This window comes from Clytia hemisphaerica, unplaced genomic scaffold (assembly GCF_902728285.1).
Source record: "Clytia hemisphaerica strain Z4C2 unplaced genomic scaffold, Clytia hemisphaerica genome assembly, whole genome shotgun sequence".
Lineage (NCBI taxonomy): Eukaryota > Metazoa > Cnidaria > Hydrozoa > Leptothecata > Clytiidae > Clytia > Clytia hemisphaerica.
Window position 1 is genome coordinate 3,176,500 of NW_027103551.1, and position 26,643 is coordinate 3,203,142.

Consider the following 26,643-nt stretch of genomic DNA (forward strand, 5'->3'; position numbering starts at 1 on the left):
GTGGTTGTAAAGATATTCAAATAATTTAGTGTCAAAAATTTGACTAAAAATGTCAAAAAAAAGGTTAGGAAAATAGCTTGGAAAAATTCGAAAAATGTGTCAAAAAAGAAAAAAAAGAAATTTTCCAGTCATGCTTCTTAAATTTTGCATATCTCTTTTTCTAGTGTAGCTAGAGGCCTCAAATTTGGAGGGAGAATTCTTTGATGGTGTTAAAATATTATTATATAAAAATATTTGTAAAATATTTAGTATATTTATGAAAATAACGAAAGATATATCTTTTTTTGAAAAAAGAAGACATTGCATTGTTTTATTTTTGTTTTTGAAGAAAATAGCTTGGAAAAGGTTGAAATGAGTCAAAAAAGGTGGTAGGACCCATTTTCAAGGGGCCTCTGGAAATGTAGGAACAAATACTTATGAGTAAAGAATAAGTTTTTCTGAAAGGAGAAACCCCAAATGAAAAGAAAATCCATTTCGGCAGAAATAAAAACTTTTTTTTGGGACATTCCCATGCTAAAGAAGCAAAAAAGTTAAAAAAACTACATGAAAATGAAAGAACTAGAATTAGCGATTGTGATTTTTGAATTCCTCACCCTTTTTCTGATAAACATACAAAGTTTCAGCCTCCAAATACATTTTCCTCCGTTTCCAGACACATTTGTTCTTCGATAGTTGCTAATTTTTTTTCTCCCGTCGGCAAACAATTTTCAAAATGTTGCAAAACGTTTGGCATTTTACCAATTTGCCGTCTAGCCCGTGTCCACAGTGTTATATACCGCTGGAAAGCTAAGATCACGGGCTTTCATTTAGTAAAAACCGGAACGCTTTAGCATACATAGAAATAAAGTTCCAAGGGTTCAAAGTTCACGGAAAAATGAAACATTTGGTTTGACGTCAACGAAAGTTGCATGACTTCTGGAGTTGTTAACAGATGGCAACGGCAGTAGCGACCTGGTTCAATTTCTTGGTGGTGCAAACTATGAAATTGGCGCCCCTGGTATTTTTGTCCTTATTTGCACCCTCCATCATTATCCGACACCACTGCCTAAAAATCTGACGGGGTCTTTCAAAGATACAAACTAAAATAAAAACAAACCTTTCGCTGTGACGCAACGAAGATACCAAAGTGTCAACTAAAAACTGAGAGATTTGATACACTGAACCAATTGAACCAAATAACAATAATTGGTTCTTACTGTATAACAATTTTTTTTTTTATTGCAATATGCACAATGTCATAAAATGGGCCGTCGACAAACGGTTTTCCTTTTTTTTAACAGCTTCTAGCCGTAATAAGGGGTGGGAGGGGGTCACTGCAATGCCGTTAAAAAAGTTAAAAAAAAGGGAAAGTCTCACTTACAAATTTCATCAGTCCAAAAAGTATAAACATGTGAAGAAAGGCTAAGACCAAAGCAACCACACGACATTCACCTTATTCCCGATCACCAATTAAGGGGACCCGTCCATATTCATTTGACAACGCAAAACGTCAAATTGACGTTATCCTCTGAACCCCCCACCCCCCACAGATAACGTCAAGCGATGTACTGATGTTTACCAAAGATTGTAGCCATTTTTCATCAAAGTTTTCCCGTTCCGTCGCAAAGTCCGTACTTGGTTGTACCCATGCGTGTATGTGTTCTTTTAACTAATGACCTTTACTTAAAAAGAAATTAAAAGCTCCACTTGGCGCTAGGCCCGTGCTAGGTCCGTGCCGTGTTTTAGGCGTACCACCTTCTTTGCCACCAATGGTAGGGTGGACAGGACAAAATTTTCCCCTCAATTTTAAAAAACCAAACTAATTTTATTTGAAAGTCCTTACCTTTGTGAGAAAAATGAGGGGTCATTTATTAAAATTGGTTAAGTATTCCCAAAGTTATTCCATTTTCAAAACACAAAAAAATCACCTTTTTAAAGAATCGCCTCCTTACACCACGCCAGCAAGAAATAATTTTCGGAAGCACCAAAATCGCGCCAAAAATGGCGGATGAAATCTAGTCTTCCGTGTGGCGGGGTGTGGGGAGTTTTGCCGGTGCGGTCTGAAAATCGGCCCGATGACTGTTAAACTTTAGCTTATCGCTAATGACCTGGAAATGATAGCTAAAAACAAATTTCACCACTAGAAAGCTGAAATCCTCAGCTTTCAGATGGTGTATGGTGCTTAAATGAAAAAATCTGCAATCTTGTTAAAAAATCGCAATTTCTTCTTATTTTTCGAAATTTCAGACGGCCTGTAGATTTTCAAATAAAGCAGGTTGTGATAGATTGTAGCCTAATCTTACCCTGGGTTTACTAAAAAAACCGCGATTGAAAAGATGAACCAGCTCAATAGCGACAGCCATTTGTTTCAATGTGGGTCGAGAATTTTCCGGTGCCGTGGTCAGCGCTAAATCGCGTTTTCACCTTGACCTCGAAAAACATGAATATCTTTGGAAAGAAAATAGATACCTTGATGCAGTTTTTTTTACTTTTTTCCCTGATAATTCCTGATTGATTTAAAAAAAGAATGAACACATTTGGATGATTTAAAGGTAAGTACTAATGCCTTGAAGTTCATTTTTGTAAATTCTTCCTTGTTCCGCGCAAAAAATCCCGACGAGTGCGCACCCTACCAATGGGATTATGCGAGCAGCAAATTTTCATGTATTTCTCATACACAAATATGTTTTGAAAAGCTTATAAAGTATAGTGTGGTTGGTGGTTACAAGTATCCGCGATTTTCACAAAAAGGTATAACTTTGATTTTTTATAACGTCAAACCTAACTTTTGAAAACCCCTCACCCCCTCATAACGTCAATTTGACGTTTTGCGTTGTCACATGAATATGGACGGCTCCCCTAATGCTTCAACGAAAAAAATGACTGGTCACATGACGAAAGTCAGCAATTTTCCCTCCGCCTCAGTTGACTCCTTGCTCCACCCATCCCGCCCTGACTTGCTGCGGGTCTTGGAGTTTCAAAATTGAAAGGTCACGGCTCAAAACCACATGATTATTCCATGCGAAAAGAAGAACTTTGAGGATTGCGAATCGTAAGAACATGGGGGCCATGGACCAGTGAAAGTTACTTTTGAAGAATTTTTTTGGCCGCTAAGACGTAGGGGGGGGGGAGGGGGTCTGAACCTTAACACAGCCTCAGGCCGTTAAAAAAAAGGAAAGTCGTTTGTCGACGGCCCCTAAATGACAACAGTAGTAACAGCATCATAAAAAGTAATGAGATGTTTTGATTTTCCAAAGCACACGGAAATATAAAAGAGGTCTGTGTACGAGCGTGCTCATTTTGAAACGTTACGTACAATGTAGTAATCAAGCCTGTTTTTTATTACTTTACTACACTGGCACTAGGCTTGATTGCGGGACGACCCTCGACAATTCTCGGGTCAAAACTTTTATTGGAATTCGCGTAAAGCCCGAGTATGGCCCGAGAATTCGGAAAACATGATTTAAACAGGCGTGTAATTTCAGGGCTGAATTTTTTTAATATTTTCTTTGAGAAAAACTTGGTTTCTCTTAATTATATTAAATATATGAATGTTGTAAATTCATATAAATATTAAATGTCTTATTTGGTATGAAAACATAGGGTGGAAATATTTGCTAGTAAACTGGTCCTGGTTTTAAACTGAAGCGTGTCCACTGGAAGCTCGTAAAGTTTTTTTGAGCGATATAAACAAAACAGACAACATCTGTGCAGAATTAAAATTAATTCTCGGTTCTAGATACCATACTTCTTTCTAGCCCCGCCCTCTAATGAGCGCCGCCCCTAAAACCTCAAAAATTTTAAGAGCGCCGCCCTCTAAAGATCGCCGCACCTCTGAAGGGGGCGCTTTTTAGAAAAAAGATAAAGAAAACAGAATTCTATAGTTTTCTTGTTAAAAAACTCTTCCACATCTAATTCTAAAATAAGAATGTTCTTTAGTGGAAGATAATGTCTAAAAATCAAAAAGACAGTTGTCAATTTCATGGCATGGGTTGTTTCTTGATTTCTTGAGTCTTTAAAAGGTAGGAAATAAAAAACTTGAAAAGAGCGCCGCCCTCTAAAGAGCGCTGCACCTAAAATTACGAAAATTTTAAGAGCGCCGCGGCGCTTAGTTGAGGAAATACGGTACCTAACTTAGGAGCTTACTAGGCTGCTGGCACCCATTACAGTAACGGATTCGATTTGAACGATTTGATAACGATTAGAATCTAGATCAAAACATTCGAAAGAGAATTCGTCACTGTAATGTCATGTTCCGGCCAAAAGAATTGATAGGGTCTCTCGGCCCGAACATGGTCGAATTGCGAATGGCGAATTCTGATAGTTGATAGTTGCCGCCTCATTGATTCGATGTTTGTTATTCAAATTAAGTGCTACCGCATCCGCCCTTTTTTCAACTTCCTCCATTTTTACAATTTAGTCTGTTTGTTTCTTGGTGGAAACTAGACCAAGTTGTTTCGTATTTTTCCCGCACAAGTCACTTTTATTACAAACTGTTATCGTTTTAAACATGAGCAACTGATCCAGAATAAAAGGTAATTATTTTTACAACTCACACTTTTTAATTACATTAATTGACATCTTGACATTACAGCTATCTTGTTAGATGTTTTTTTCAAGAGTTCTAGCAATAGTTTATCGTTCAACTTGGAGAGGGAATGTTTGTAAACATAGAACTTTTTTTCATAACAGTTATTTGGGGGGTCGGAATTAGGCAGTGGTGTCGGATTTAGGACCTCTCACGGTACTTTATAAGCTTTCGAAAACATATTCGTGTATGAAATACATGAAAATTTGCTGCTCACATAATCCAATTGCTTTGCGCTATGATATCATTTCATCATATTTTCATTGTTTGCGCAATCGAGCGAACCACATCGCACAAGTTGGCAAAGAAGGTGGTACGCCTAAAACACGGCACGAACCTAGCGCCAAGTGGAGCTTTTAATTTATTTTTAAATAAAGGTCATTAGTTAAAATAAAAGAATACATACACGCACTGGTTCAACCAAGTAGGGACTTTGGGATGGAACGGGGAAACTTTCATGAAAAATGGCTACAACTTTTGGTATACATCATTACATCGCTTGACGTTATCTGTGGGGGATGGAGGGTTCAGAGGATAACGTCAATTTGACGTTTTGCGTTGTCAAATAAATATGGACGGTCCCCTAACCTAATTTTTTTGTTCATCTTTCAGATTTTCCAAGGGGGTTATTAAAGGTTTCCAGGGGGTTCTCTCCTCCTAAACTGATATCAATAGTCATTTTCCAGGTCCTTTTTCACAAAATTTCACTTTCCAGTAGGGGTTTTTTCAAGCACTAAGCAATGCCTCCATTTGTACTTTCAAATTGAGTTTTTAACGAAGGCGTAAGCCGCGCTATCCAGCCTTCGTCTGGATAACAGAGGCTGGGGGCTGTGTGGGTCCAGAGCTAGCCCTGGTGGGGGTTCAAGAGGCAAAGGCCCTGAAATCTGAGCATATTTTTGTCTTAACTAGCACTTTAAAACAGTTAAAATTGAATGAATTTGTAGAATTTATCAATGAACAAAATGAATGAATTCCTTAAAAGTCCTCTCAAACTGTTAAATTTAACTTGAACTCATATTCAAACAACAAATTAAAAAAACTATAAATGATGTAAAGAACTGCTGCCAAATGATCAAAAGAGTGTGATTTTTCAAAAAGCTAAGCAAATTTTGTCACAACTGGCACTTTGAATCAGCAAAAGTTGAATGTATACCTAGAATTTATCAATGATCAAAGTTAATTAAATTACTGAAAATATCTAAATCATAGCTCTTTTTAAATGAGAAGATGATGAAAAATTTCACATTTTGGAAAATTAAAAAATGAACTACAAAATGATATAATAATAGAACCACTATTAGTAAAACAGGATAAAATAAATACCCAAAAAAGGAAGTGGTGCATTGAATGAACTTTTAAATTGAATGAGCTAATGAAAAATATAGATCTGTACAAAAACAATAAGAAAATAGGTTCCAAATAAGATGTTTCAAAAGATAAAAGAATGTAAATGTAATGTAATGTTGAAAAGTCAGTGTTCATAAATACTGGTTAATACATTCATTTGAAAACAAGTTTTTACATTTTGGCAGCAATTAAACCAGATTAAACTCAATTAAAATCGTCTCCTTTATTGAAGATAAAGAATAATTTCAATTTCATCTTCAATAAAGGAGAAGGGTGATATATAAAACTCAATTAAAAGAATCAACTGCAGCTGTGATAACTGAGTAACTATGGGGTTTCATTCATTTTAATCCTTTTAATGGGTTTAAAAAAGAGGAAGAGAGACTTATAAAGTGTTTTATATGGTTAAATTTGATCTTTTACTTTTTTCTCGTAAAAGAGAATAATAAACTTAAAATTTTCTTTCAAATTGAGTTTTTAAAATTCAATTTGAATTGAGTTTAATGCCACCGTCTAACGGGGGCATTTGGGTGCTTGAAAAAACCACTGCAGGGGTGTCGACTCCTAATTTCCAGGGGATAGTTTGTTATCCAAAATTTCCAGGGGGGTTAGTGAAAAAGGTTCGTCAATACCCCTGTACAATTTTTTTGGAATAGCCCATTTATAAACACAAAGAATTATATAACGTCAAAATGGGCTTTTTCTGTTGATAAAGGGCCTACGACATCAACTTTTTGTCATGATTCTCATGGCTTGTGTACAAAAATTAGGATTGAGTTTCAAAATTTAAGCAAAGATTGAGTTTCTGGCACGGTTATCTGGTAGCAGAAAAGGCCTGGAAATTTGCCTTGTTCTAGTCGCGTTACCCGCCCGCATCATATTTTCCGCTGATTTTCCGGTACGCAGAAAAAATCATGGAAAAGTAATCTTGTTCTTTTAAAGTATAATTTTTTCCTCAATTGCTCTGGTGGCCATCAAAGAATTGTTTTGTTTGCGTCATCACCCGCCCCCGACTTACTGGCGCAATTTTAAAAAACCTGGGAAAACGCCGGGAATTTTTCCGACCATCTTTATTTTTGCTACGTCTTGCATAGTTTACATTAAAATAATAAGATAATTTCTAAACTTTTTCACCAATAATCCTGGAATTTCTCTCCATGATATAAAGCAACAGAAAAAAACGACCGTCTGCAAAAATTTGTGGGCTGCTCAGGCCGTCAAACAAAGAGAGCTCAAAACAAAGTAGCCTCAACAATCTGACAGGGTCCCAAATTTACTAATTTTCAAGATGTGTATCTGATCTGACGGGGCCGACTTTTGGTAATGTTTGACAATTTTCAGGACGGAGATTAGAAATTTTTAATTTTTTTGTCTACTTTTAGTTATTTTGGCCACTTTTCAGGGTGAAAATGAGAAGAATTATGGGCAACTTGGTGATTTTGAACTTCTAAAAAGTCTAGAATATGACCCAAATTTTCCTTTGGGGCCTGCACACCAAAACAGAAATAATTTACACTATCTTTGCTAAAGCGATACTAAACTTTTGTCAAGCTATAATGTAAAATGATACTACTTTTTACAAAACGACACTTCAGAAGTGATACTACTTCTAGAAGGATATTACTGTCGAATGTGTTTGTATTTTAATGTTTTGCTTGCAATTTCCAACAAATGCTTCAAATTCAACAAATTATAAAAATTATCAAAAAAACTAGAAGATGAATATAAAAAACATAGATGAAGAAAATGGATGTTTAAATGTTTAATCCATTAGTACTGGAAACTTGTTACTATACTTAGTACCATTTTGTTTAATTTAAAGCCTCCTGATGTCAAATACACAATTATTTCTCACATAGAATGATTACATAGAAAATTATAGGCCTAAGAAAAGCAAGCTATATACCTTCTTTAACCTTCGACAGAAGAATTTCATTGGAAAGATAACTATAAAGCTGGAAAAGCAAACTTAACGCTAATGAATAGCATTAGGAATTCTAAAGGTTACAAATCAATTTGGTACTGATTTCTTTATTTTCTTTTATAGGTATTGATGAAAATGAACTTCTCAAACTTTGGAAAGGATTGTTTTATTGCATGTGGTTTTCAGACAAACCACTTGTTCAGGTAAAAAGCCCTCATATTAAATTGCATTCGATTCATCTTTCTAAATTTTACCCCAATTTAATAATTTCTCAAGTCTAGCATGATCAAGAGATGTGAATTGGGGGGAAAATATTATAGCTTTTTAAACTGAATGCTTCAAATCAAGTGCAAAATAAAAGATTATTGATAATACTGTGTAAATTCTATTGGTAATTAGAAGAAAACGGAAAGTATCATTTTCTGGTAAAATTGCTTTTACAATATTTGAAATTTTCAGTTAATTCATCTTTACTAAACTTCTATGCAGGTTTACTGTAATATCTTTCTTATTTTTGATACTTTTAGGAAGAACTTGCTGACAACCTGGCAGAAATCATCAATTTGTTTTCCCCTTCTTCAAATGGTAAGATACGTACTACAACAATGTACCAGGTTATGTGCCCCCCAATCAGACCCTAATTTCACGCATTCACTGGCTTTCACGCAAATTTTTTTTCGAATTTCATGCCAAGCATTTGAGAAAGGAAATAAACATGTAATCGGCGAAAAAAGAGAAAAATTCATACAAAAAGTAGCCCAGATTAATACATTCACACAATCAAAAAGTTGATTTTCACGTTCACGCAAGTTTTTTCAATTCACGCTCACGCAAAGCGCCGAATCCTGAAAAAGCAAAAGATATTTAAAATATTATAAACCAGGGGGTTTAAACTAAGATGATACCTTGATTCCATTTGTTTTTTGTCTCTAACTTTTGCGCCTTTAACTTTCACACACCCTCATAAAGTAGGATTTTAATTTTCACCCTTTAATTTTCTCGCATCTTGAAATCTCTGGAATATTTTTGAGTATTTTTGATGATAAATATCATAGTTCGGACTCCCCCCCCCCTTTCTTAAGGGGAATAACACCTGTCTCACAATTTTCGTCCATGATTGTAAGTAAAGAGGGCAAAAACACATTAAATCGGAAGTTTACTCATTTTAAGTGTGCAGATAGATTTAACACCCTGTGGGAGGCAAAATGGGTGCCGCAAGTCATAGGGGTCTCTTTTTCACACCCTTGAAAGTCCTTCAAAGGGTTAAAAAAAAACATTAAAAAGCAATTAAAAGTCTCTAAAAGAGTTCGGAAATTACAAAAATCAAAAACCACCTCCCTCACAATGTCATAAATTTTTAAAATTTGAAAATTTCGGCTGAAATTTTGAGGAAATACACCACTCACTAAGGGTGGCAAAAACGTCAAAAATGAAATTCAGTCTCTCTAAGGGTCGATTTTCAAACTTTGGCTCGGATATACCCGTCATTTCGCAAACCTAGTACCAGGGGAGTTTACACCCGAGAGACATAAGTTGAGGTCACATTTTATAAAAAGAGCCTTAAGATGAGATTTCTACACATTCAGAACGATTCTTTTTCTTACTATACCTTATTGTTTCTAATGCTCGAAGCCACCTGATACATCATTTACAGACCTCAATTAAAGGATTATGATGACGAGAATGATGACTAATCTGCGCATCCTTTAATATGCCTGCAGCCAACTGCGCAAAAATAGGCCTATCTCAGTCCCCTTTATTCTTATGCACGTATTCTGTCTGGAAATAAAAGGGGCACAAAAATTAATGGGATTGAGGTAACTGCCATATAGGGAAAACCTTTGCCACACCACCAGCACTTACTCCACAGGGAGTGACCTTTTTCTGTGCTCAAAAAGGGTACACCACCCTGCATCACCAAATATAATTGGTAATTTCCAACTTTCTAGATAGAAATTTATACAGGTTTGTCGAGATACTGTGAGCTTCAAGATTTACATTTTTTGTTCATTCTTTTTTTATTGTATAGAGGATGCTCTAACTTGAATTTTGAGCTATCATACATAAAGTTTGAAAAGGTAGTTCGAAAGTTATTTCCAAAAAACTGACTTTTTTTCCATGTCGAAATTTCAAAAAATCATTAAAAACAGCAATCACGCTATAAATAAGACAAAATGACAGAAACACAATTTCATGGTTTTTTGATTCCTTTTTCTCTTATCTTATGTTTTGCCAACAGTTTGTCCATCTTATTTGCACATCATGAACTTTTCCAACACCAGCAAACTTAATGCAGACCCAAGTTCTTTGAGCAACTAGTCGAGGAATGGTGATCTATTTTTTTCAAAAATGTTCTTACATAGCACACACATAGCATCAAAACCTCTCTTGGAGATTTCTAAAAATATTATCCCACGTGGGAATAGCTTGTTTTACATATTCTTAAATTCCGCAACGAGTTTTGATGAACACAGTTGCATTTCATGGTATCAGCCCCCCCCAGAAATCTGAAGGGCACCTAGGCCAGGTTAGTAGAGGGGGGCTAATGCCTTGCAATTCTTTGGGGTTACCTATTAATTAAGGGTACCTAGCTGTCTTGATGGAGGCTCTGGGGCTGGTTATATTTTCCAAATCGAATATTTCAAAATATTTCAAATTATTGAATTTTTTTACCACAGCACCTAGTTTCCCATCCAATTTTTCTTTCGTTTCCCACCATCACGCCATCTTTTGCTATTTTTTTCTAATGTGATTGTTTTGATTTACAGCCGCCATCTTTATAGCATAACAACAAAGCTTATTAGCAGACGTTCATGCGTGAGCATGATTTTAGGAATGACAAAAGAACAAAAAGTGTCAATTCAAAGAAATTATCTGCTGAATAGGGGTACCTAACTCAAAGCAATTTTTCAAGGGGACCTAACTCGTTGGGGGCACCATGCTCCAATGGGGGCACCTGAAAAGTGGGCTGAAACCATGCATTTTTTTGGTATTTTTATGTGTAAAGAATTAGAAAGTAAGTTTCAAGAGAAAAGTTTGCTCGCTGTTTTTAATGATTTTTTGAGATTTCGACATGGAAAAAAAGTCAGTTTTTTGGAAATAACTTTCGAACTACTTTTTCAAATTTAATTTATGATAGCTCAAAATTCAAGTTAGAGCATCCTCTATACAATAAAAAAAGAATGAACAAAAAAGTAAATCCTGAAGCTCACAATATCTCGACAAAGTTGTATACTTTTTTTTTGGTGCACCCGGTATAAGTTATTCACTCAAAGATTTTGTTAGATATTTGTATTTATTAGGAACGGTTGGACTACGTTTACTTAAATCGAGATATGGAAACTTTTTAGATATTTTGCCAAAAAAATCTATTTTTCTTCAAAGAATTTCAAACTTTTTGCGTTAACTTATTATAATTTTCCAAAAAAGTGAAAAATTTGCGCTCATTCCACTATGGGAGTAACCGGTTTTTAATATTTTTCAGCTGTTACTTCACCACATACTAAGTGTCATAGTGTTTGTGGAGTGACTACATAACCCCTCTGTATACACAATCGACGGTAAATGATTTAGAGATAAGCCAAAAATGTATTTTTAGAAATTATAAAGGCAATATATTTTTCACTAAATTTAGATAGAATCCTCATACTTTGATAACCAATTTAATGTATTCTTTTTATGTTGGCAGGAATTTTGTTTGGAAAGACGTTTTTGAAGACTATGGGAAGAGAATGGTTTGGTATTGATCGATTGCGACTTGATAAATTTTACATGGTAAGTGCTTTCCTCAAAGCTTACATCTTTTCAAATCTTTTCGTTAGTCAGCAATGCTTCATTCACTGATTTTATGAAAGGAATTTTCACTGTAAAGCAGTATTGTTTCAAAATGGTTGGTTGTGAATTTATTTTGAAAAAACTTCAAAATCTAACCTGTCCTGGCAGAAAAAAATAGAGGAAAATACTTTGAAAAAATTGCGAAATTTACGAATCAATCGAAACATGACTGACACCCTTAGTTTACTTCTTAATATTTCCTCTAAGAGATATTTTTTCAGTGTCAGTACCAACAGTAAGACTACATCTAACAAAAGCTGACCTCAATCAAGACTCCTCACAAATGTTATTTTCATTTTCAGTTGATCAAAAAGTCAATAAAATCTCTTCTGTTGTACATTTCCAATCAACAATGGAATACTGAGTAAGTTCTTTCATATTTATTCATCAATTACATAAATTCGTACAATTCACTTGTCAATAAGCTTCATAGCTCTTTCTTAAGCAAACTCCCTGAAAATATTTAATTTTAAAAATTTCTGGCCTGGCTCCTGTACTGAAATTAGAGAAATTGAAGAAAGTGGAAAATACGTTACCAAATAAAAATTATAAATAAGTTTTAGCCAAGTCCGGCTCAAAAATCAGCTGCGTCAAGGTTAAAGTCTTCTCTATTGATATAATGAGCTGTCGTATGGTAGACGCGAGACGTTTCTGAACGAGATTAAAATTTAGAAAATCTCTTGGAAATTTTGGGTTTTTTTTACCAATGGTCCTGTCCAAATTCCCAGGTTGTTGCGTTGTAACATGGGAGTCTTTGCAGGAATCGATTTCCGAAAAACTGACTAGTAGAGGAAAATCGAGACTCTATAATAGTAGGGGGCCAACCCTTAGGATCCGTAGCATCTTTCGTCAGCCTCATGCGGATAGGATTTTGTGACTTTCTTTAGAAGGGGCGCACGGATTAGGCTTGGCAAAAGCTTTTTATGGCCAAAAAACTGACGTTGTAGGCAAAACTCCTAACCCCCGAAATAAGTAAAAAATTGACGATTTTTCAAAGTCGTATAAAACTAAAATGATTGATACCATCGGAAAGAGCATGAAACTGTATATAAGCATAAAAGTATACTCCAACGAGTCGTGTACTCAAACAATTAAAGAAATAAAGGCTTTTGAGGTTCAAAATTCTGCTAGTTAGAGTACAATTCATCCTAAGGGTTGGTCTCCTACTATAAATAAAAGATTAAGATAAATTAAAATTAGTAAGCTTCAAGTCAAGAGATTTGATTATGGTTACAAATGTCAGTGTTCAACCGGTCATAAAATTCATCAGGAGATTGAAACGTTCGCCATTTTCTATCATTTTGACCACGGCACCTTTCAAACGTGACTGATGGATGACGATAAGAAAAGTCCTCCTCTGAGTAAAGGAAGTAACAATTATGGATCGACTCAGGATCGTCAAGAACCGAAAGGTAGACATCCCCCTCAACTCGGTCAGAGATTTGGTAATGTTGTTGGAAATTAAGGAATTTTAGATCTTTGTTTAGATAGTTCAATCGATTTGGTGTAAAATAGATGGGGTAAAATATGATTTCCATTGGCTCCAAATTTCCTCCTTTCTTGCGTCGCTTGTTCTCGTTATCAAGGATCGCCATGGCCATTGGAAGGTAAAGATCATCCAGCTTTGGCATTGCAATATGAATTTTCTTTATTTTACTCAAACAAGTATGATTGAAAAAGCCTGGTTGGAAAGGTATCGAACGGTAAAAATCATATCGATTATAATCCGGTCTTTTAATGACATCTATTAAACTTTTGAGCGACAAATCCATAAAAACCTTTGTGCTTTTTAAAACGATGTTGTGAAGTGGTATATTTAGTTTCAGAACATCATCATAAAGAAACTCTGACGACGTGTATATAATAACATCCCAATAATGTGTTTCCCGTAGTCTTCCAAGGTTTTTTATCACTTTTGAAACGTAAGAAGATAATTCATCAAATATATAAACGAAAGTTTGTTTAGCCGTCGCAGAATCATTTCCAGACAGAAGAGATTCGTTATGAAACTTTTCTATCAGTCTATCCAGTCTTAGATAAGGTACGGAACCCGTTCTGTGGAGATTTAAAGCGAAGTTTCTTTCAATGCGGTTCATATTCCTCCGTTGATGCCATCTGGTGACACGATCCTCGTCTGGTAGATAAATATTAACAACATAGCACCATTCATTGTTGATTAGATCTTGCAACAGCTCCAAAAATCTGTCGAAATAACTTGCTGTTATCTCATGAGTGAAAATGGTAATGTTCCTTTTTTCAGAACAACTCAGCAGCCGTTGGAAATTATGTGATAAATTTATCTGATCATTATTACTGCTAGCACATGAATAGATACTCAAAAAAAGAGCACGAATATATACACTACCATATTGAGAAACCTTCGAGTACACTACTTTGTCATGTCTCTAATAATCTCGTAAGAGGTAGTTTGTATTTGTTCAGTTTAAAAAGCCACAAAGATTCGTTGACCTTAGATAGATAAAAGAGATTAAATATAATTGAATCGTTTCCTCTATCAATTGAAGATATGTATAAATTATTCACTGCATGCATAAGCTCTTTTTGTATTCAAACCTACGTTCCAAGGGTTTTAATGATTTGTTTTGTAATCTTGATCCTACAATAGTATGGAAAGAACTTGCAAGATTTGTACCTACTTCAGTTTTTACTCTCTAAGCCTTCTATGTCCATTGTCAATCAATTCCAGCTAAAAAAAGTGAAAATTGATACCAAAATTTGATTCGAAATGCGCCATTTCAAAATGGAAAGTGCATTTCGACTTGCCGTTCTGCATTTCCAATTCGCATATTCGATTTTGTCCAGTATACGACGCCATTAATGGTACTAAATAGTTTGCACACTTTTTTAAGAATGTTGACTTTGGGAGCGAGTTTCCTACTATTATTACAAGGGATTGTGCCCAGTGTGGCGCTGCAATAAATTTAATGGGAAGTGGCCATTAAAGCAGGCCATCTCATTTTATATCCATACAGTGGGGTGGATGAAAATTTCCAGAGGGTCCCCAAAGATGAAATTCCTGAAAGTCTGAATTTTTTTTCTAAGGGGCAAGGAAATGTAAGGGGTTAGATGACCAAGCATCGTCTATCTATATTATATTTACAATGGGTGAAATAATAAGCTCGTTCATATTACAAGGGCTCAAAGAAAACCTTTGGAGTTTCCAGAGACCTGCTTTAACATTATGGGGGTTAAAGCTTTTTTCACATGTACTTAAAATTTACTTAAGACCTTGAAGGTTGGAAAATTTCCCTAAGCTTACGTAGTGTTTCAAGGCCTTACGAGGAGTTTGCTTACGTTCAAAATGTTTCGAACGGAAGGAAAAGTCACGTAAGACCCTCTTAATCAACAAAAACTCTATATAATGTCGGGGAAATTCCCAAACGACAGCCTTAAGAACGATTTTCCGTAAGGTCTAAAGTAAAATTTTACGTGCATGCGTAAAAAGCTTAAAAGTTCATTCCGAAATTATCAAGGGGTAAAAGATGAATTTTAGCTCGCCCAAAAAGGGTTGTCTTGAAAAGGTTCGTCCACCCTCTGAATAGGTATCGAATTAACAGCAAAATTCATAAATTAGCAAATGATATATACTTCTATTGTATGTTTTTTATTTTTCTTTCAGATTCTTAGAGACCGCTTCTTCTTTCTTGATAGAAATACTGCTTGATTCTCAGGTATATCATTTTATATGCACTAATTTTGACAATATTTATCGACTTCCGTCTGGTATCTTACTAAAGGCTGTATATTATCAGTGTATATTATGGGTTCACTATTCTATCCAGTCAAGGTGTTGGTCCTGGTTGGTCATCTGACTGAAACGTTTTTGTCCAGCCCCACCCGTGTGGTCCACAGCTTTGGCAATGATTCTTCTATTATCGGATAATCAGATGGTTTGAGATATTTGACCTGCAGAAACGTTCTGTGGTTCTATAGTAAAGTCTTAAAATATTTTTTGCCTAACTATTTTTCAAAATTGAAATTCACGGTTCTTACGTTGAATTTTTGGACCTTCCCCGGTGGAGGTCCTATAAATTAACCCATGTTCGTTCGTTCCTTCGTTAGTTACCAGCTTTCGAGATAGATCAGGCCATTTTTCATACCCTTTTAGCGTTCGGTTATCAGACGTTGCCCCTCCTGAAATCACTAAAATTTAGGTAAAATCAGCCTTTTTGGTAGAAAAACACTGGAAAAAGAGTCCTTTTTTACCACCACCGGACGCTGCCATGCCTTTCTCAAATATTGCCTGTGGATGTTCGTTCTATCTGTTCGCGGAGTCTTGAATATGAAAGAATATTTGTGTTTAAGCATGAAATTTTGGTTTCTAAACTTGTTTTTTATAAGAAATAAACAACGAATTTTAATAGAACGTCATTATTTGTGTTCTGAATGATTGTTTAATGGTCGCGCTCGCGTAGATATCAATTATATGTGTTGAATGCATAAGCAGATAGGTCCATAAAAGTATCACTCGTTAATTGTTGTCTCACTAAATTCAAAAACTTATAACTTGAATAAGAGACACCCTTATATGTGTATGTATAAAAAGTTAGGCAGAAATATTTTGAGACTTATGTAGGAACAAAAGAAGGAATCTACATGTTATGTATCTCAACACAACTGATTATTCCTTTAATGATATCTCCTTTTACAGTCTTTGGTTTTCATCTCTCTTTTCTTTCAGTATCCTGACGGGTTGAAATTGTACTTCTCCGAGAACATATTATCCATTTTGAAAGACGTCTGCAGTAACTCAGAAAATGTAAGATTCATTCATGATATCAATCCATAGTAATTTTGTACGAAGTTTCAAATTCTTGATATGAGTTAGATTACATCATTTTTATATCGGAAATCCTGGAAAAGTCAAAAATTTCTGAAAGGTTAAAAAAAAACGCCTGTCATGGATCATTCTACAAGCATTTCCAGTCAATATTCTCTCAATTTTTTTTGTTTAGGTGATTACACCAACTGGATTCTCAATGACTCTCAAACCATTCTTTACTCTCTACGGACATTCAACAAAGTAAGACAACCTCGTAAATACCCACTATTTGGCCTACCTCAATTTTGAGCTTTTCTCGCTCGTCTATTTGTATTGATTTGACCAAGAATTTTCTAATAATAGAGAATTCTTTAAACACGACCTTCACATTCTAAGTTCAGAAAGATGGAAATAATAATGGTTCGAATAACTTTTGAGACAAATAAAGGACGTTCTTAAATCCTTGGTCGTGTTCATTGGTCTATGTTTTATGTTATCCATTGATTTAAGGTCGGGTTCGCGCAGTGGTCTAATCACTGTATCGCAAACTGAGCGGTCTGGGTTCGATTCCCGGAGCTGTCATATGTCATCTAACCATATATATACTATTACAGCTCGTGATCAGACCCAACTCAGCTATCTATCCAATTTCGATCGGTATACGAGTATAACTAGTCGAAGTGAAGTAAAAAATCCTACCCTGATTGATTGATTGATTGATTTCATTTAAGGGCGTCAATATTACGAAACTTAAAGCAAGAGGTGATGGATCCACTCATGACGGCCAAATTCACAGATTCACAAGAGAAACCTATCAAGGTATGTTTTCCATACTTTGTGCAACTTCATTTTAAGATCCATCGTTAAAAAAAAAACTTCTTGTACATCTTGTGCATTTTTCATCATTTCATACAGCAGAGAAAGGAAAATCATGAAACTTTATTCTTGATATTCGTAAGTCAAGATTATGTCATTTTTCATATCGGAAACACCCGAAAATAACGGAATTTGACCCCTGTGTTGCTATTTTAAGTGACACTCATAGTCAAATTCCAATGTTTTCGGGTGTTTCCGATAGGGCAATATAAAATACTAGCCGGTAGCGTCTTGGATGTTGAAGCTGGCTTAAAAAAACAGTTTTCGACAATTTGGGAAAATGTCAGCTTAAAGTGGAGTAAAATGTAGAAATGACAATTCTTTAGGGAAAAGCGGGAAAACCACAAAGAATAGTGCAACTTTGTTTTTATCAGATTTAAAAAGATAAATAAGTCAATTTTAAATTGCTTTTCTTAAACCCTTTTCATAACTTTTCGAATCTAAACATACATGCAAAATGACATACACAGTTTTTAACAGTATCAACCACTTGAATGTTTTTATATGAAGAAAGAGATGGACTAATTTCTTCTCTTGCTTTTTATCGCCTTTTGAATGCTGTTATTGTTCGACAAACTTTTATGTTTTGATTTACATTTGAAATGTACTTTTCTATAAAAGAAACTTGTTTTGTTTTGAAAAGAATTCGAATGTCATTAATAAATACGATCGTTAAATACATTCGAAAACATTTCAAACAAAAGAAAAGAGAAAAACAGGATCGGGCAAAGCTGGGCAGAAATTAAAATTACTAAATGTAGATGGGCCTTAAATTTCAAAACAAAGGCTGAAGAAAGTCTAAACCAGGCTCTATCCGATCTGACAATCAAAACAAACTTATCCGAACCAAACATTGCTTGCGAAATCTTTTGCAAACGGCGCGAATCCAATAGAACAAATTTGTGGAGCAAGAAAAAAGTCATAATTCTAAAACACAAACAAAGCGCAAACGAAAGTGCTGACACACAGACACAAAAAGCACCGCTATTAATATATAGATTTATAGCCCTGCAATACAACTGTCAATCATTTTTGAGAAAACTGATTGGATAATTGATGTCACGTGGCCGTTTAATATTTCCCCATTGTGACCAGTTATGAAATTGACTTCTTTAGAATGTTAATTTTTGGACCTACCTGGAGGTCCTATAAATTAACCTTTGTTCGTCCGTCCGTCCGTCCGTCCGTCCGTCCGTCTGTTACCAGCTTTTCTCGAGATTGGCTCATTAGTTTTTTCTGATTTTTGGCACAAAGATGCAAAATGGCAATGCCCAAAATGTGACGGCGCCCGATTTTCGAAAAAAAAAAATTTTCCGGCCGAAAATGCCGGAAATATGCCGGAAAAACCGGATTTTTGACATTTTCTCGAGATTTCATCATTAGTTTTTTCTGATTTTTTGCTTAAAGATGCATATTAACAATGCCCAAAACATGACCGGGTCCGATTTTTGAGAAAAAATTTTTTCCAGCCGAAAATGCCGGAAATTTGCCGGAAATCACCGTTTTTCTGAATTTTCATTAGACTTTTTCCTTATAATAATTGGTTGTTTTTTCATTCAAAAACATTATTAATAGCAATGCCCACCATCAAGCATGTTTCAATTTTCAATAAAATTGATTTTTGAAGCCGGAACTATTAAAAAATCGCCGGAACAACCTATATTCGCCGGAAAGACAGTATTTCTTGAATTTCTCGAGCTGTACTTTATATTTTTTTATGAAATTTTGCACACTGATGCAAAATGACAATACCTAAAATGTGACAGAGCCCGGTTTTCGAAAAACATTTTTTCCCGGCTGAAAATGCCGGGAATATGCCGGAAAAACCGGTTTTTTGACATTTTCTCGAATTTTCATCTTTAGTTTTTTCTGATTTTTTGCAGAAAGATGCGTATGCGCAATACTCTAAACATGACAGAGTTCGATTTTTTGAGAAAATTTTTTTTCCGGTCGAAAATGCCGGAAATCACCGTTTTTGTTTTCTAGAAACCTTATTTATTAAGCTGTGCGTTTTTCTGATAGTCTATTGTTTTTATAAAGAAAAGCGTTTAATAACTTTTTTACTTTTTTTTCATAAGTCTTTTTCAATAGTATTGATAATTTCTACCAATAGATATGCTTTCATTTTATATATTTTTGTATTTTGATCAGTTATGTCTTATGTGTTTCATTGTTTCAATGTTCATTGGTTAGTTTTGGTAACCAGGTAGGTCCATAAGAGTATCACTTGTTACGATGTAGAACAAAAACTCAGTAAGCCTGTCTCTCTGGAAAATATTTCCTCAGAGAGACCGGCTTTTCGGTTAACAATCCATAAAAAATTCATATTTTCGTAAGAAAGCTTTAAATTACTTTTGAATAATCAAATTTAACAAAAGAAGTTTTATCTTATTGCAATAATTTCAAACTCCACAGTAAAATAAATGGCTTAGAATTATTTTTGAAATCAATTCCGTCTTTTTAAATTTAATTATATAATTATGTCAAAAATAGCCTTCAGAAAAAAATCTCCAATACCATTCTTTTTTAATGACCCGCGCCACTAATGATTTCGGCACTTAAAATCACCTCATAAAAAATGCCTGTTTGCAAAAATTGCACGTAACCTTTGTTTATTTTTCCTTTTTTCAGATACCTTACACAGAACTAGCTGACGATCTCTGCAAGCTGGGTGCCGAAAAAGATATATTAACACCCAACAGAAAACAGCTTTTTCAATACACAGACATGTAAGTTGTCTTTTCTATTATTCTTAAGGGTCATACAAACAGTACGTACGCAAAAAAGTTTTCAAATATTCGACGCCCATTTCGCCCTTCAACGCCCTTCCCTCCTTCTACACAGTGAACAATAGAAATGACGACATTCAAACAATAACATACGCTTCTGCTAAACCCTTTAATGCATACGTATGGGCGGGGGGGGGGATTTGGACCCATAACTTTGCAAAATTTATGATGGGAAGATATTTTTTTATTTTTCAGATGTTTGGGTTACTAAGCCTGATGGGGAGGGGGGGGGAGATTTATGATGTTCTCACCAATTGGATTTCTTCTTCCATCTTTAAGACACGTTCTCTAAGATTTTGACTTTTTTTCAAATAAACAAAGGTACTACTTAATCATTGACCATCTAGTGAAAAATCAAAAGATTTTGTTGGGAGCGCCCCCCTCCCCATGGACGGGGGTGGACGTGGTTGCGCCGGACTATAATAATACTCCAACAAGGAGGACATGTAAGATCTCAGCTTTGCCCTCACTTTTTACTCTTTTTTTTACAGATACAGAGAATTGGCCAAAGGTTAGTAGACGATTTCGTTCTTAATATTCATATTCCTGATTTCAAATCTTTGAGCAAATGAAGCGTTTATGGTCAACATTAAATGATAATTTTTTTTGGTCATTCCATGACGTCATAAACGACATAAACATTCCTTAAATCTCCGCTTTTTAACATCTATTGTTTTGGCGGTGCTGAATGAAAATATCTTTTCTAATTTTTATGTTTGTATCTTAAGTAGATCATTTTGAAATGTACGTTATAATCCCTAGATAAGTCTTTTTATATTTTGAAGGCGTAGAATTTTGACACACCTTATATCGAAACATCGGTAAATATGATTATCGAAAGTCTTGTTTTTTTCTCTTTTGTCTACTCTGTATATCCATTTCATTTCCTACAATTTTCTTTTACATTTCTTTCATTTTTTGTTCAGAGCAAGACGAAGAATCGAAGAAGAAAAAGAAAACAAAGAGGAAAAAGAAGACTGTTGAAAAATCTGACGACAGTGAAAATATTGTCAAGAAAAAGAAAGCGAAAATCGAAGAATCAAATTGTGAAGAAACCTTGACTGAAGTAGAGACCCAATCCTCTGGTATCGAGAGTGAAGTTGGAACAGCTGATGAAACCACGGTCAAAACGATCGATAAAAAAGTTAAAAAGAAGAAAACCAAGAAAGTCAAATCTACTTCAGCTTCTATAGCAGAAGAGGAAGAGGGACAGACAAATATTGAAGAAGTCACTGCGGCGATAAGCGAGCCTTCAAACGCCACTGTTGATAGCGACGCTCCGAAATCTGTGACCAAAAAGAGAAAGACAAAGAAATCGAAAGTTGTTGTTTCTGAAGAACCAGTTGAAGTTACCAGTAGTGACGTCACTACTACCACACAAGATCAAACTACAGCCGTGCCGGAAGATGTCGATATGAAAGGTGCTGACGTCAGCCAAGCTCAAATGGCTCCGTCGACCAAAAAATCGAATAAGAAAAAGAAAGTGAAAAGTAAACCTGTTGAAAAGAACAATGTTGTGGAACCGCTAGTAGTAGAAGTTAACGGAGAAAGTCTTCACGAAGAAGTTTCGGAAGAAATTGATGATGTCAAAAAGACTCTCGACTTCACTTCCATCGCTATGGCAAGTGAAGATGCTGATTTGGCCACCGATAACGACAAAAAGACTAAGAAAAAGAAAAAGAGAGCTTCGATGCCAGGTAAGGAGATCACGAAAACACCCGAAGAGAACTCAACCACTGATGGTGCTGAAAAAAAGAAAGTCAAGAAAGTGCGAAAAAGCCTACCCGCTAAGCTACAATCAGACACTGATAACGAGAAAACAAGTTTAGAAGAATCCAAAACTGTACAGTTGAAAGAAGAACAACCTACACTAAATCTTATCAGCGAAACGGGGAAAGGAACCGCTCAGAAAAAGAAGAAGAAAAACAAAGGATTGAGTGTCGAGGATGCCCCAAAGCCGTTTGTGGAGTTTCTACCGGCAGACACACCAAAAGCTTTTGCACGTAAACCAAAAATTGTGAAGTCAGAACCGAGAATAATGGCCAAAGAATCCAAAGTCAAGGTTAGAAAACTTCAATCCTGTCTCTCTATATTTGTAACAATTTTTGATTAAACACCGTCAGTTAGAACATACTAAGAATTTCAGAATACATGTGCAGAGGGCGTTCGAGGGTTACTTCGCTCGCCTCCTGACCATAAGGTTATCAGTCTGAACCCAACGCAAATCCCACTACAGATTTCCTGTCATGTCTTTAATCACCCCAAGTGACAGCCTGGGTCATGAGAACCAGCCCTTCGGATGTATGTGTGACTTATGACACATATCGTGAAAAAAAAATCTTTGGAAGAAATTTTGGCGAGAATTTTTTTTGGCGAATGGGGGGAAAAGATTGGGCGGGAACTAAATTCGGCGGAATCTGGGTAAATCCATCACAATTTCTTCCTTTAAGGTAGAACGGATGACTTTTAACGAAGGTAACGAATCACATTTGTAGATTCGGTGATTTATAACTCCGTTTCTTTTCTGTTTCCAGAAGACGATTAAAACACCGAAAACGGAAATTAAACGGAAGTCTATTATCATCGATCTCAGCAAGAATAAGTCCATAGGTATTTATGAAATTTATTTGTTTATCAACTGCTATTTTTTAACAAACCTACTACTGGTAATTAGATTGATATAGATTACCCGTCTGCTTTCAGGGTTTCTGTGTCGTGGGATAGATCTTCCCACGCTACCGAAACCCTGGACAGCATAATAGTATTGTTTATCAACTGCTATTCTTATGTATCAACCTCGATCTCGAGATCTCCGAAAATACACTGTTTATACTGTAATTCATTGCCTTAAAGCCGTAGTCTAAACATGAGAGACTCTCTGATTCTTGATATGCGTAAGTCAGGAAGACGTCGTTTTTTCTGCTGGAAGTAGGATTTTGACCACTGTGCTTCTATTCTTAGTAGCAGAGAGGTATCAAATCCACTGACCTTTATATATCCCTGGACTAAGCTATATCCGCCATCTTTGATCGAAATTCTTTTTGAGTTGGTACCCGTAAAGAAGCAGTGTTACAAATTAACGTCTAATGGCGCTACACATCATCAAAAGTTTTCGAGGGCAAGTACATCTAGCGCTCTCGATGCATTTACACCGCTATTGAGTAGTGCCGCCATTAGGGTACCACTTTTCAAAAAACTCTGATCAAAGATTTTGCTTGGCCGGGATTAAGAAACTTGGTCCAGGGTATATAAAGGTCGTGGTCAAATCCCGGTGCGGATGTTTCCGTTAGAAAAATATCTAGACATCCGGATAATAAGTTTGCAATATTGTTTTTATTCAATGTCGTCTTAAGCCATAAACGGCTTTTATGTTGATTCTTTCTTTATTCCTTCCAGGCTGCAAAGAATTAAAGTTTAGCCCGTTACCTGCATTTGATCCTAATCTGAAACCTTCCAAAGGATTATTGAAAATCAGATCACGAGCTAAATCATCAACCGTAGACTTTTCTTAATGATGGGGATGAGTGTACGAAATATACAGTAACATCAATTGGGAAACCTTGGATGATGGGAAAAAGAATTCCCTCTCTTCCAAAGTCAATGTCAAGAGAGATACGAAATCTTGAAATATCAATCAGACAGTATCTTTATTGTGATTGAACAATTCAATCACCTGATCAATTCCGGTTGATTCAGAGATTCCGATAGACAGACTTGGACTAGATCTCTAATTCCAATGTGTTGGTATGCCTGTGTTGGTATGTCTAAGTATTTGACAAATGGCACCTTAGAATGTACCGGAATGTACATGCAAAAGGTTCGAGGAAAATTTTTATCAAAACGCGAAAATTTTGTTGAAAACATCACGTGATGAACAAGGGTGTATCGTATTTTTATACATATGTTTTGCGAAAGGACTGCTAAATTTTAATGTAGTGTAGTTTGGTTTTAAAGGATGAAATTAGATCTTTTAATAAAGGATGTTGTGGAAATTTTCAACCTTTTAGGCTTAACTACTCTTAGGTGCCAAATAAACAGGGGGGGGGGTTGGAAAATTTTCGAAGTTTTAATAAGTATAAGTTGGAGATTGTACTTCTGAAAACCCAAAAATAAGGTAAATATAGGCTAAAATCAGGCTTTTTGGAGCAAAATAGGCGACTTCTTCTTGCTAACTGAAAATATTCTTAAAAATTAATAACCGGGGGGGGGGGGGGGGGTCCTAATAAGGTCCGGGGGGGTTGAAAAATTTTCGAAAAATTAACAAGTGGCGGGGGAGGCTAGCTACTTTATTTTGATTTTCTACTGATTACTGCTGTGTCTACCTTTGAGTTTGTAAACCCAAGGTCGGCAGTTTTTGATTTTTTAGAAATTAAAATCTGCAGAGAGTCTGGGAAAAATGTAAAAAGAATTAATATAACATAAAATCCTCAACACTCATTATCTCACCGAGTAGTTTAGAACAATCCAAAAAGGATGGAATTTCTTTCTTCAACTTATAGATAATTAACCTTTAGACACCGCTGTTTTTAAAAACAGCGCGCGCTGCTGTCGCTGTTTTTTTCATGAAAATGGAGGTTTCGCGGAAAATGTCATAAAATCTGAACCGCTAAAGCTTAAGTAAAAAGTAAACCCATTTTGAAAAGCTAAGGATCTATTTTTTCAGATAATATCAAAAAGACGCCTCATCACCCTTTTAAACCTGACTACACAGCCTCAAATCAAAACAGTAAAAATTCCATGTTTACGATTTTTTCACTTTTTTTCTTTTTTTGACAAGTTGAATGAAAAAAGTGGGTACAAGGTAAAGATTGGTCCCAGAAAAATTATTTTGTTTTAGTTTATGTTATAAGCCACCATTGTGTGAAATTTCAGGGCTGAAGAAGCTCATTTCATCTCAGAATCTAAGTTTCGGTGAAGCACACTTTTCCACCAAAATCGACACCCTGGCCACAACAGGTAAATTAAGTGGTCCCGTTGCTCTAAAATTGGCCCTGCACTTACCCTAAGCCTGTAAAATTACTAAAATAATCATAACAGACTCTCTATCATGTAAATTCAAGCAATAAAACACCAGAATAGTGGAAAAACTGAGGCAAAACAGCCCTGAGTTGTTGGAGCTAGAGATAGGCATGTATGTCAGGAAATGCCCCCTAAAACCCCTTCAAACCACATAGAAACTGCCAATAAAGGTTCTCTATCTCATATGATGATATTTATATGCTGAAACCAAGAAAAAACCAGACATAAACATGACTTTTCAGTCCAAAAATCCATCAAGCACTCTCTGTCCACCACTAAAACGATGTTTTGTTGACATTTGAAAAATACACCGACATTGAGTTCCGATATCTCGAGATGTATAAAAGCAGGACCCGTAAAATTTTGAATGAATGAACCTTCACCCCTATCCTGTCTGCTAAATTTTACAGAATAGAAAAATTCAAACTGGTCTTTATTTTATTAAACTTTGAAAGGACCCCAGTATCAAAACGTACGTGGTACGTCTCTCGGCCTGTATATATGACGTACGTGGTACGTCTCTCGGCGTCTAAAGGTTAATCCCCAAGGTGAATAGAATGGGATTTTGAAAAAATATTTCAGTCATCGTCGAGTCATTAAAATTAGTTAATTGATATGAATTCTGTTCCACTTTTTCCCGGACACACTTTATTTGAGACTAGGCGGTAATCCAGGAGCATCAAAGATATGTTTACATTGAGCACATTCTGGCTATCCATGCTTCTTTCGAACCAGTTACCTCTAATGCAACTTTATTTTTGAAATCACAGGAAATTGGGAAAAAAGTTTTTTTGGGCATTTTACTTCAAACTTCTCTGAAAGTTAGGAGCCTCGGCTTTATTGTACTATCTGGAGGTAGATTTTCGTAATATAATTCTAGATTTGCAATATTCAATACCTTAATAGGAATTTTTGTATGATAGATTGGTCCTCAATAAATTTCCATCGCAACCTTTTTTGTAAAATATTATATACTAGGCTTTCGTTTTAAATGTCTTGTCTATCATGAAACTTAATGGAAGAGAAGAAATAAATAGATACTAACTGTCTAGAGCATCGTCACCGTATCTTTAAGTTCTAGAGGGCTGTCAACGGATCTTTAGACTTGGGTGCTAGAGGTGCCTTTTTTCTGATGTTGGACCGGTTTGCGTCAATTCAAATTTTTGGAAAAAAAATGAAAATTCAAAAAAAGAAGAAAAAAATCGTGTTGGACGGTGTTGGATGAAGTTTGATCGCCATCAAACATTTCATCCAACATTTGGGGCGAGATCAAAGAAGCTCTTGCATTAAATTGTGTAATTTTTCGTGTTGGATTGGTTTGGTGGTACTTTTTTCTTTTATTTTTTGAAATTTCATTTTTTTCCAAGTCATGTTGGATAAAATGTTGGATCGGTTTGCCCTGGCCTTTAGGGTGTGTGTGAGAGAGAGATATTTGTTGTACACGTTTTTTTTTTAAGAAACTGGTTTTACTAAGCAGCCTCAATGTTTCTTAAGAAATCGGCCT

The 26,643-nt window shown here is 35.5% G+C and overlaps 2 protein-coding genes across 2 annotated transcripts in view; both read left to right on the forward strand.

Annotated features, from left to right (window-relative positions):
* Positions 1 to 23,744, forward strand: part of LOC136800283 (ribosomal RNA processing protein 1 homolog) — a 24,189-nt gene extending 445 nt beyond the window's left edge. Inside the window, exons 2-14 of the mRNA XM_067056907.1 lie at positions 7,962 to 8,041; positions 8,366 to 8,423; positions 11,527 to 11,612; positions 11,975 to 12,036; positions 15,313 to 15,364; positions 16,375 to 16,452; positions 16,649 to 16,716; positions 17,187 to 17,274; positions 19,963 to 20,060; positions 20,612 to 20,631; positions 21,047 to 22,182; positions 22,655 to 22,730; positions 23,517 to 23,744. Coding sequence (XP_066913008.1) covers positions 7,962 to 8,041; positions 8,366 to 8,423; positions 11,527 to 11,612; positions 11,975 to 12,036; positions 15,313 to 15,364; positions 16,375 to 16,452; positions 16,649 to 16,716; positions 17,187 to 17,274; positions 19,963 to 20,060; positions 20,612 to 20,631; positions 21,047 to 22,182; positions 22,655 to 22,730; positions 23,517 to 23,632 — 2,018 coding nt within the window. The 3' untranslated portion in view covers positions 23,633 to 23,744. The remainder of the gene's footprint in view (positions 1 to 7,961; positions 8,042 to 8,365; positions 8,424 to 11,526; positions 11,613 to 11,974; positions 12,037 to 15,312; positions 15,365 to 16,374; positions 16,453 to 16,648; positions 16,717 to 17,186; positions 17,275 to 19,962; positions 20,061 to 20,611; positions 20,632 to 21,046; positions 22,183 to 22,654; positions 22,731 to 23,516) is intronic.
* The window catches only part of LOC136800311 (ras-related protein Rab-6B-like), a 197,105-nt gene that overhangs the window by 120,011 nt on the left and 50,451 nt on the right, over positions 1 to 26,643 (forward strand). The window lies entirely within an intron of this gene.